Source organism: Hesperophylax consimilis, chromosome 29 (genome assembly GCF_061612785.1).
Source record: "Hesperophylax consimilis isolate HC1 chromosome 29, BYU_Hcon_1.0, whole genome shotgun sequence".
In the NCBI taxonomy this organism is placed as follows: Eukaryota; Metazoa; Arthropoda; class Insecta; order Trichoptera; family Limnephilidae; genus Hesperophylax; species Hesperophylax consimilis.
This window is the reverse complement of record NC_142864.1, coordinates 3,467,839-3,480,366: the sequence shown is the minus strand read 5'-3', so window position 1 is coordinate 3,480,366 and position 12,528 is coordinate 3,467,839. Positions and strand designations below refer to the sequence as shown.

The window sequence follows — 12,528 nt, the reverse complement described above, 5'->3', positions numbered from 1 at the left end:
GGCGATAAGATTTAAATTCCCGCTTAACACCATCCGCCTGTTTTGATTTATGTAAGAAAAAAACATGGCCAAAAAGTGCCTTTTATTTTATTTTGTGGATGTTCTGGCATAAATATCAATTTTTTTTTCGATCATTTTATAAATAACTTAATTTGCCACATTATACAATAAAATCATAACCGAAAATGGGTTCGTAAGTAGGAGATTTTGAACTTTAAAGCAGTTTTCATAGGCCTTATACATTATTTTTTTCTGGGCTTATAAAAAGACTTATCTAAAAAATACTCCATTATTTAAAAGGCCAAGATGTATTCTACTCGCAGTATTTAATTAAAGCATCTGAAACATTTCTAGGCGACTAAATTTCCAAACCAATGATTTTGCATTACTACGTATGGCATCGCCTTAACTGGTTGGTATATCAATATTATATAAAATGAGTATCAACGATTCCAGAAAGTAAATTTTCCATTTATTATAAGTAAACATAAAAAACTGCATAAAAAAATATCATGAATAATTCAGCCCTTTAACTAATTCCGACCTCCTACTCCCCTGCCAGGGTTGGAGGTCCATCTACTGGATTTCTTCAGCTCGTTGTACAGGTTACTGCCTGGACACTGGGTGGCGGGTTTGGATTGCTTATGCCCTGAAAACAAAAACAAACAATACAATATTCACATTGCTGTTAACAATTAATTAACCAAACAATGAATCAATTGTTTATTAACACCTAATCAAAAATTAATAATAAATGTTTAGGTTTCCCGTAAACTATAGAACATATTATATCGGGATGTTCTATATTAGCGCCGTCCGAGTATACATTTAGGCACAATCAAGTTTTGAAAATAATTCACCAAAGTTTGGTAATTAAACATAACTTGATTGACTGCCGTAATATAATACCATATTATGAATACGAACCAAATTCATTTTGAAAAAACGAATTTTATAAAATATATTATGATGAAACTATGCTAACAGACCGAACGATTAGTTACAATAAACCCGATATAGTTTTACATGACAAAATTAAAAAAAAATAACTTAAATCATTGATGTCGTAAGAAAATACACAGATTTAGGAAATGAGATAAAAAGAATTTGGCATTCCCAGACTATAAAAATATTACCATTTGTTATTTCGACTACTGGCATTATACCTAGCTCTCTTATTCAAAATTTAGGCATATTAGATCTATCAAAAAATTTATATATAAAAATGCAAAAATCAGTGATTTTAAATACATGTAGGATTACGAAAGATTTTTTAAATATTTATGTTGAGGGATCAGTAGGATTTATAGGCCCTGTTAGGAGTTCTACCGAGCCGAACCCTCTGATATGAAAATATCTGGAGTCGGTGAATTATTTTCCCATTTGATCTCTGGTGAGTTTCGTGTTGTTCTTGTATTTATTTTGCTTGTATTATATAATGCACTTGCATAATGTTGATTGGTGTTTTTGTTTTGAAAATATGATGACATAGAAATATTTTAGAAGCTTCAATTAAATATTGCTAGTAGAACATGTATTGAGCTCTAAAATAATTAAAGATTTTTTTTTGATAAGCCTTTTTATAGGCCCGGGAAATAATAAAGTATCAGGCCTATAAAAACTGCTCTAAAGCTCAAAATCTCATATTTTAACCCCTTTTCGGTTCTGATTTGATTGTATAATGTTGCAAATTAAGTTCTTTATAAAATGATCGTACAAAATTTTAATATTTGTGCTTGAAATCCAATGTAATTTAAATTTACAAAATTACACATCTGCCCTTATGATGGACACTGCAATTCTGTCCGAAACGTTGGCTAAAGAAGGAGGTAGCGCAACACGGCATAATACCCCAAAAACAAATCACTATAATATTTTTGGCCGTGAAAATCTCAAATCACATTTGTGTTTGAACTTCGCAAAATCAAATTAAACATTCATTTGGCAATGTTATGTTTCATATCAGTCTTAAATTCTTTTCGAATCTCAACATTTTTAACACGATTATACAAAGTTTTAGCACACATCACGTCATACCTCAGGAATCTTATTTGTACAGCATTCAGACTAATTCCATCCTTTCCCTGCTAGTTATATGACAGGCATCACGGTTGGTATCAGCATTGCAACATGGACCTTGAGCTTCGTTAACACATTCTTTGCGGGAAACGAGAAAACTCGTCACACGCCTTTTTACAGTAAGACGCGGGAGATGAGTTTACTCGTTTTGTTGCGCAAAGCGGTAAGGAGCGGGAAACTTGTAATCAAGGGGTTCTAAATGGGTGCGGGGTCATGTGTTTTCTATTGTCGGCGGTACCCGATCTATCTACCTGTCAATACAATGAGTTTGAAACACAACAAAAAAATAAAATCGTTGTGGCGTATGTTCCGCTCACAAAATACGCAGTGAAACGCGGTACATGTGCAAGTTTTGCAATGTGCCCCTACATAAAGGTAAGTGTTTCGAACGCTATCACACATTGAAGCACTATTAGGTTATAGTTTTTTTATATATGTATTGAAAATTTCTAAATAATCTTGTAATTTTGTATGAATAAATTTCGATATGTTATTTCGATTGTGAAATACTGTTTTTCTATGATTCCCAATAAAGTAGAAAGTTTTTGTTCATTATAAAAGGAATTACACATACATTTCTAAGTAAATAAATAGAGACATATTTTTAAAGTAAAACACTGAAAGTTTCATCGAAAAATATCAAATAGATCATAAGATATGAATATTTTGCGGAAAGTCTAATTTTGCCGCTAAAATTTAAAAAAACACCCGCGCTTCGCACCCAATTTGGCGGTGAAATGCCCCACCATTTATGTTGTAATGTTATGCTGACCTATGACTTTGTAGGTGGACGAAAGGTGTCCCTTGGTGACTGCACAGTCAAGTAGATTCCATAGAGCTGTCATGGCAGAAGAACTGGGCGTGCCGGCTGCAAAATGAAAGACGTAAACATATAATATCCTACATTTATACCTACTGGAGGAAATTCTTCGTGAAACCCGGGAAATACCGGGAACTTCAGCTAGTAGGGAGATAAACAAGGGAGGAAAAATATAATGGATAAAGAAAGAGAAGTAGTAACGAACTACTAGACAGAAATGTCTACTCGTTCATATCGCATTGGATATACAAAATATTTATTTATTTTATATTACAGAAACAAAGTTAAACTTATGAAAAAATTTTAAGATATAAAATATTTTATATATTCCCTTGTAATATTAATTACAATATTATATGGTGTGCATATTCAGCAATTACCGGATGACGTGTGTTGTGTATAATGTGTGCATGCATGTGTGTATGTGTGCTTGTATATGTATGCGCATTGAACAGTTTATAATATTATTGACATGACGCCACTTTTAAATTTGTGCAGTGAATCCGAAAAATGTCGATTTTTGAAGTTTGACGAATATTATTGAATATATGTTAATTGTGCAATTAGATCTCATTCCAAATATAGCTTGCATTATTTATTACAACGCTTACACAGTTTTGGTAACAAGTATTTGCGATAATGTTTTATTTGATAATATTTTGAATTTGGCAAACTTCAAACGTCGTATGTAAGAACTATTTCGCCTAAGCCCTCTGGGTGTTAGAATACAGTAAAACAGACTTACTCTGGTAGTTTCCAATGATGCAAACCCCGAGGCTGAGAGAGTTGTACCTGGGAGCGTGTGCACCCCGCTTCCCCCAGCCGCGACCCTCGTACACCTCTCCATTGCTGCTGATCTGCAAAACATATGGTAATCCACTTTCTTTATTCCTTTACACCACTAAAATACATTAGTAAAGGATATACCTAAAATAATTCATAATCGGATCTTTCATAGATGGCGCTAATTTAATTATTTTTGTCAAAAACATTAACATGAATTATTTGTTCGTACCATTACGCCACATACGCCTCAGGGATCTCATATCCACAGCATTCAGTCTAATATAATCCTTCCTCTGACAGTTTCGTGCCTTACTGCCATAAAGCAGGGTAGATCAACTGTCAAAAAAACAAAATGGCGCTGAATGGCCATTTGATAACAATGTTATTTTTGAATTTCTGTGAAATAACCCGTCATAAATGTATCTTATAAAATGTTCTGTTTTGTCACTGTTTTTTGTCACTATTCTGTTTTTTTGCTGTCTTGTTTTGTCACTTTTCTATTTTGACACTGTTTTATTTTGTTACTGTTTTGTTTTGTCACGGTTCTGTTTTGTAGCTGTATTGTTTTGCCACTGTTCTGTTCTGTTTTGTCACTGTTCTGTTCTGTTTTGTCACTGTTTTGTTTTGTCACTGTTTGGTTTTGTCATGAAACCGCAAAATACATGTATACAATCTAGATACTGACCAAGAAATTGTATCCAATATCATCCCAGTCCCTTTCTTCGATATGGGAGTGCTGAAAGGAGCGGATCCTCTCGTAGCAGGACTCCCGGGTGCTGCAGGGGGCGGAGGCCGAGTGGTGCACTATGGCAAGGGGCAGGTCCCCGCGGTTGGCGGCCGCCGGTATCTTGGGGGCACGGGCCCCCCAATCCCGCCGGCTGATTACACTGGGACAGGAGCCTGGAAATGAAGATTCGATGAAATTAACTCTAACAGCCTTACTAAAAAACGTGGTGTTAATTCTTAAAAGTTTTTTAAATATTTTATTTTAAAATTATTTGTTTATTTAAGCGTATTTTTGTTTTAGAAACAGTTTTTTAGTTGACGAATACATTAAAAATATCCCATATATTTGGATTTTATTGAGAAGAGAAAATACACCCAAATTCTCCAACTTTCTGACAGCATCTCTAAGAAACATAACGGAAATTAATTAATTTACATAACAATTGTTCGCAAATGCAAAACCAACAACACGGATTTCTTCAAAAAGATCAGTATAACAAACTTGGTAAATTTTACGGAATATTTAACGAGCAATATGGACAATAGAAACCCAGTAGATGAAAAGAAATAATCTACACTGATTACTCTAAGGTCTTCGATAAGGATTTCATTTCGATTTCATTCTAATTCAAAAATTAAAACAACTAGGCATCCATGGCTCACTTCATAACTTTGGAGTAGACTGTAAGTGTCTCAGTTGAGGGAACAAAGTCCAGCTTTGTACACAGGAGGGCACAGAAAAGTCTGTGCCCTCCGGTGTACCTCAAGGTTCTCATTTAGGCCCATTATTATTTAATGTGTACATATATACGATATTTAAAAATGTTTTTACATGCTAATTACCTAGCATATGCAGATGATAAAAATATACTTAGTTATTAAATCAATCAATGACTGCATTGAACTTCAAGAGGACCTCAATCGTCTTTTTGTCTATTGCGAATTAAACAAACTTGTTATTAACATCGCAAAATGCAATGAATTAACATTTACACGTAATGATAATAAAATTTCCTTTGTACCTATACACATTGAACGGCACACATATCAATGAAGTAATATATATCAGGGACCTTTGGGTAACACTGGATGTTAAATTAAACTTTATCCAATACACTATATATGTATATATTCCGCCAAGATCAACCCGACAATCTGGTTTATTTTATTTACCCTCGTGTAGAACAAATATTAGAAAACAATCCCAAATTTCTCGTATATGTGCACAATATAATATAAAATTTAACAGCATTGACAGTTTTAGTAATAACCTACAGAAATATCGATATGAAGTAATGCGTACATTAGTCATCGAACTACGGTAGTGGATAGTCGTGCTCTGTGTTTGACGAATTGCCTACCTGCTGTCGCGGACTTCGTACAGATAAGAAATTATTGTTACATTTTTGTTTTCTATTATTTGTTTGTTATATTTAGGTTTTGAAATTCGTGTGTACAGTCAATCAAATAGACTGTATTATTGTTTTTTTTTGTTAATTAATTTATAAATATGGAGGAAGATGAAGATCGACCTCCTGACCCCGAGTCCATATTTAATATTGGAGATGAGTATGAATCGGATGTTTCTATAATACTCCCTTCCAGAAAACGAAGACCATCGCTCTTAATGTACCTCCCAAAATTAAACCTTCGCAATCCGATGAAACCTCAAACCCTAAGGAAATTCGTAAGGATACCATATTATCAGAATCTAAAAATACTGAACTAAGTTATTCCCCATCCTCCTCGGCTCCATTCATTGTCAATGTCCAAAGTACTGAACAAGGAAAAATTATTCATCCTCTGGATTTCGGGAAATTCATTTTTAGTTCAAAAAACAATAACCTTGGCATAGTTAACGGATCTATTAAGCCGGAAGGCCGCTATAAGTTATCCCTAGAATTTAAATCCGCAAACTTTGCAAATGAATTTGTCCAAAAAATTGATACGCTTTCACACCACAAATTTAAAGCTTATATTCCAACTTACAACCTTACTAGAATGGGCCGAGTGAGAGGTATACCAACCGATCTCTCAGAATCTGAAATTGTTGATGCACTTAATGATTCTCAAGTAACCCCTAAGGTTTTAAAAGCACGTAGATTAAATTACAAAGATACATCTAATGGAACCACTACATGGAAACCCTCACAATCGGTTGTTATTACTTTTGAAGGCCAAACTTTGCCATCTCGGGTATTTATTTATTACAACGCACTCCCTGTGGAAGTATATAAATTCCCGACGATACAGTGTTTTAACTGCTGCCGTTTCGGACACTCTAAACCCATATGTCGTTCCCCTCCACGTTGTTTTCATTGCGGAGAGGACCACCCCTTTGATCTTTGCCAAAAATCATCGAATGATCCACGTTGCATTAACTGCAAGGGAAATCATACAGCGGTTAGTGTGGCCTGTCCAGAATTGACCAGACAAAGGAATATTAAACAATCAATGGCTTCAGACAACATTTCCTATTTCCAGGCATCAAAATTATTCCCACCTGCAATAAAATCGTTTGCAGAGGTAACATCTACCTCAATTCCTTGCAATCTATCTTACTCTAAATCTCCTCCATCATCTTCTCACAGGGAAACAATTTTTATACCACTAAAACCAAAACCAAAATTTATTGCTTCTATTGATAAAAATCAACATAATGATATTTTGTTTAACCCAAATGGGAATTATAAATCTCAGACACTCAATGGGAGTGCTTTAAATAGTTCCCAATCTTCCCCTAATTTAGGGAAAGTGGTGAATGAAAATTCTGCTTTCATTCAGACTTTAATTACCCTCTTAATTTCTATTCTTTCAAACAACAATAATATACCGTCCAACGCTGCCGATTGCATTAAATCTTTATTATCCTGTCTTCCTAATGTCTCCGAAACTGAACAGAATTCTTCAGTGGAATATCAGAAGTCTAATCTGTAATAAATTTGAACTTGTAAAATTACTCGATGAACATGAAATTTCAGTTGCCGCTATTTCTGAAACGTGGTTTAAACCCTCGTATCTATTTAAGATTTCGGGATATAATTGTCTTAGACATGATAGACTGGATGGTAAAGGTGGCGCTGCCTTAATCATCCATGACTCTATCCCTTTCAAACCAATCATGTTTCATACTCTCTCTTAACAATTTTCAGATAGTAGCAGCTGTTGTATGTGATATTACAATACTATCAATATATGTCCCTCCCTCCACTATTTTTGATGAAAACGAATGGTCATCATTTATGTCTCAGATCCGTCCCCCGTATATGTTACTGGGCGACTTTAACGCTCATTCTACCTCTTGGGGTAGTGAATTAACGAATCGTTCTGGCCGTAATCTTTTAGATTTTATTGATTCCCATAATTTATGTATTTTAAACGACGGATCTCCAACCCGATTCACCCCCCCTCAACAAAGGAAAAGTGTTGTTGATTTATCTCTCTGTTCATCTTCGGTGATACGTAAATGTTCTTGGAACATACTTAAAGACCCCCTTTCCAGTGATCATTTCCCTATTATAATCCTCTTTCACTATCTAACCACCTCGCATTCCTTTAAAATTAACAATAATTTTAAATTTAAAACGAAAGATGCGAACTGGAGATTTTTTTCTTCTGTATTAGACTCTCTTGTTCACTCTGTAAAATCTTCTCTTGGGAACATCAGAACTCAATGTGAATTATTTCCTAGTATAGTTATAAAAGCAGCAGAAAAATCCATTCCAAAGCGTAAAGTTAACATTAAAACTAAACATTCGACTCCGTGGTGGGACGAAGAATGCACTCGTGCTGTTAACTCTAGAAAAGAAGCAGTTTCCATTTACCGCAAATGCATGTCTTTTGAAAATTTCTTATCAGTAAAACGCGTCCAATCAGAAACTAAACGTATTTTGAAAAATAAAAAGCGGTCTGGATGGCGAAAATTTTGTGAAAACTTGTCTCCTGAAACTCCCCAGTCATCTGTTTGGACTAATTTAAAAAAATTCGGTTCGTCATATGCTCCAGAGCGTACCAAACATATTCCGGAGGAAATTATTATAGGTTTTGCTGATAAGATTGCCCCTCCTTCAGTTGCCAGATGTGAAGAAATGCCCTCTTTTATTTCATATCCATCTCACTCTAACTGGCTAGACTCTCCTTTCTTAGTTAGTGAACTAAAACGAGTAATTAAATCTCTTTCTGACTCTTCTCCGGGTCCTGATGGAATATTATATAGCTTCTTTAAAGCATTCTCCGACATGTCGGTTGAATATTTCTTATCCTTAATTAATAACATGTTTGAAACAGGATTTATTCCGGATGTCTGGAAAGTTCAAAAAATCCTCCCGGTTTTAAAACCAGGGAAAAATCCGTCCGAAGTCTCATCCTATCGTCCTATTGCTCTTTCGTCGTGTTTAATTAAAGTAGTGGAACATTTGATAAAGAACAGATTAGAATGGTTTGTTGAAAATCACAGTATTATCCCTCCTAATCAATACGGCTTTCGGAAAAAGAAATCTACTATGGATAATTTAAGTTTGTTAACAACAGATATCCGTATTTCTCAATCCCTTAACTCTTGTACATTGGCCACATTTCTAGATCTTTCTTCAGCTTACGACGATGTATTAATTGATGTTTTGAAGGAAAAATTAATTAAAATAAAAATCCCTATAAAATTAGTTCAATTTATTATCAACTTGCTAACAGACAGATCCATTATTATCCACTCTTCCTCAAACATATTGAAGCGCAAACTTTGGAAAGGGCTACCCCAGGGGTCTGTAATCAGTCCTTTATTATTTAATATTTATATTAGTGATTTAGACATTGTAATCCCTTCGTCTACTAAGCGACTTTATTTTGCGGACGATTTTCTCATATATTTATCTCACAAAAATTTATCACATGCTGCGAAAGAATTAAATTTGGCCTTACATAATATTAAAGTTTGGATGTTGACAAATGGAATGAATTTAGCTACCTCTAAAACCAAGGTAGTGGCTTTTACTCGCAAAAGAAAACTGCCTCACTTTACAGTCTCTTTTGATAATTTCCCCCTTCAAATCGTTAAGCAAATAAAATTTCTTGGCCTGCTTTTGGACCATAAGCTTTCCTGGCTCCCGCATATTCAGAACGTTTCTGCTAAGTGTGAAAAAGGGCTTAATATGATGCGAGCTGTTTCCAGAGTATGGTGGGGATCCCATCCTACTACTCTTAAACTAATGTATAATTCCCTCGTTCGAAGCCACTTGGATTATGGCACATTTCTTTTCGACCCACTTCCTAAATATCTGGATAAGAAACTTGAAAGAATCCAATCAAAAGGGCTCAGAATGATTATTGGGGCAATGCAATCTTCTCCAATTAATGCTCTTCAGATAGAATGTGTAGATCCTCCCTTATTTTTGAGAAGACAATACCTCGCGGATAGATATATCTTCAAAGCGTTATCTTTATCGCGTCACTCATTGGAACAGAGTCTCGATCGTTTGTTCAGTATTTTGAATAACAGAAGGAGGGTAATAGATAGAGATCGGTTCCCTCTCTTATTAAAAAGTTTTCTATCATTTAGATCTCTGTCTTCTAACCTTCAAAATCTACAAGATGATCCAATCCTTCCTATTTATAGTACCCCGTTTAATGCTATTAATTTTATCCCAAACGTAATAATTTCTGACTTCCGGACGAACATTTTATCATCAGCTAATAACTTTCAAAATGTTGAAGAACATTTTAAAAACTTTATATTTTCAAAGTTTCCTGGATTTTCCCTCATATACACAGATGGTTCCAAATCCGACCACAAAGAATGTGGCGCATCGGTATATATTCCTGAATTCAATGTTAATCTGTCTTATAAATTGCCTAAAGAAATTTCCATATTCACTGCAGAATGCTTCGCAATTGAACAAGCTTTAATTCAAATCCAACTCCTCAATATTCGTCGAGCCTTACTGTGTACTGACTCTCTAAGTGCAGTATTAAAAATTTCCTCTAATATCGTTCGAAGTCCAGAAGACTATGTTATTTGTAATATTAAAAACATCCTCGATTCTTTAAACGAATCTATGTTTGAGACAATACTGGTTTGGGTGCCTGGCCATCTAGGAATTGAGGGTAACGAGCAAGCTGATTCTCTCGCTAAACTTGGAACTGTATCTGGTTCTATTCCTTTAGATTTTAAAATTCCTGTCTCTGACGTCTTCTCTATTCTTAAATCCAACATGTCTCGTTCCTGGGAAGAAAATTGGACAGTCACGAAAACTCAAACTGGATCTTTCTATGCTGGAATACAAAATCATATTCCAAGTAAACCCTGGTTCCACGGAATAAAAAAGTCCAAAAGATTTATTTCCTGTATCTCGAGAATGAGAATTGGCCACTGCTCTATAGCAACTCATTTGTTTAAAATTCGGGTACTCGAAAGTTCATTATGCCAGTGTGGTGTGGAGGATGAGACTCTTGACCATGTCTTCTTCAATTGTAAAAACCATTCTTCTTTCAAGGGCATGTATCGATTGCTTATTAAAATCACCCACCAGTCTCCCCTTAGTATTCCATATTTGCTGTCTCTCAACAACTCTCGCGTATATTCTATTCTTTATAAGTTTATAGATTTGAATGACTTTAATATATGATATGTCCAGTCCCCTTATAGATAATTCACATCAATTTAACCATATATCTTAACCCAATCGGCACAAAGCACTCTCTTTAGGGTGAATTGCCTAATACAAAAAAAAAAAAAAAAGTAATGCGTACAATCTATTATTAATATGAGCGTATGGATTGTATCGGGAGCATCTCCTATCCTCTTCATATATTTCTCTTCCTCTCCCCTTTCTATAACCCAAAATTCATTTAAGATATGATTTTTAGCATAAGAAACTTCTGTGGCTTGACTTCAATTCACTTGTATATTTATCATTGTATATTATGTAAAAGCTTTGTTTGTTTCTTACAAATAAATAAATAAATTATGCCAGAGGCCTGAAGGGTTTAATCACTATAACTTTTAATTACTAATACAGGTGTGCTGTAAAAAATGAAATGTTAAAGAGACCTGTTTTCGGACTTTTACACTGGGTTTAGCAGGGTTTGGTACTAATCCCTGCTACTAATCTATACTAACTCAGTGCAGAAATCCGAAAACAGATATCTTTAACTGTCACTTCATTTTCTTCAGTACAGTTTCTGTATTCATAAAATATGGAGGTGGTTAAACGTATCCTTAAGGATACGCTGGCACTGAAGTGGTTAAATACGTTGTTCCTAGATCATACTAAAATAGGTATTTTGAATATTATGTTCTTTAGTTCAATGTTGGGATTATAATGTTATTTTGATAACTTGACATAATATTAAATTGAAGGTTATTTAGTTTTATTTATAATATAAATAATATGTTTTTGCTTACCTTCAGTTTGATAAATAAAACAGAAAACTCCGATAACTAGGAAAGAAATAACTTGTTTACACATATTTTATCTGTCGGTATCGCCAGCAATTATACTGTAAAGAACGTCACTGTGCACTTCGTCAAAAAATAATGAAGAAAAAACTGCACAAGGAGAGAATAAATACTGTAAAATCTACGATTCTGAGTAAATACATATTTTTTTTTTTTTTTTTTTTTTTTTTTTTTTTTTTTTTTTTTTTTTTTTTATTATTTTATTTACGCCCTAATGGGCTTTTACATGAAAATATACATTTACATTGATTACAATAATTGAACATAAGATAAATGGAGTTAATTGTAAGAAAGCAACACATATAATAAAATTTTGTGCAAATTAGCAAAACACTAATAAGATGGATTCAATATAAAATATACCCAAGCATGAAATAGTAAGTAAAAGAAAGTTCAACATAAAAAGTAAGTAAGTGGGTGTGTTTAAACCCAGTATTAATTGTGAGTTTAACAAATCGATAAACCAATATAAATTAGAGTGTAACTTACTCGTGAGGTAAAGAACATTATAACAGAGATTTAAAAAAAAAGATTTAAAAAATATAATATTGAAGCCTGTTAATAAATCAAACGCAATGTTAGTGTGTTTGAATTCGGTAGATGTTACTTTTGAAGCTGTCATTTTGCGACATTTGACAAGTAGAAACTACGCCATTAATAAAAA

General features: G+C 34.0%; 1 protein-coding gene across 1 annotated transcript; it reads right to left on the bottom strand.

The window, feature by feature from the left end:
* Positions 1 to 499: 499 nt before the first annotated feature.
* Positions 500 to 11,949, bottom strand: LOC149409781 (peptidoglycan-recognition protein SC2-like). Its single transcript, XM_089649147.1, has 5 exons — positions 11,811 to 11,949; positions 4,371 to 4,585; positions 3,645 to 3,756; positions 2,852 to 2,947; positions 500 to 649 (listed from the first exon to the last, which is right to left on the bottom strand). Exons 1-5 carry the CDS (start codon positions 11,872 to 11,874, stop codon positions 534 to 536), a joined length of 603 nt encoding a protein of 200 aa, XP_089505273.1. The 5' UTR covers positions 11,875 to 11,949; the 3' UTR covers positions 500 to 533.
* Between the last annotated feature and the right edge of the window lie 579 nt (positions 11,950 to 12,528).

Coding starts and splice junctions, on each gene's coding strand:
- LOC149409781 (XM_089649147.1), bottom strand. CDS start 11,874: ATGTGTAAACAAGTTATTTCTTTCCTAGTTATCGGAGTTTTCTGTTTT. Junction 4,586..11,810: donor TTTTATTTATCAAACTGAAG/GTAAGCAAAAAC, acceptor CTTCATTTCCAG/GCTCCTGTCCCAGTGTAATC. Junction 3,757..4,370: donor ATATTGGATACAATTTCTTG/GTCAGTATCTAG, acceptor TATGTTTTGCAG/ATCAGCAGCAATGGAGAGGT.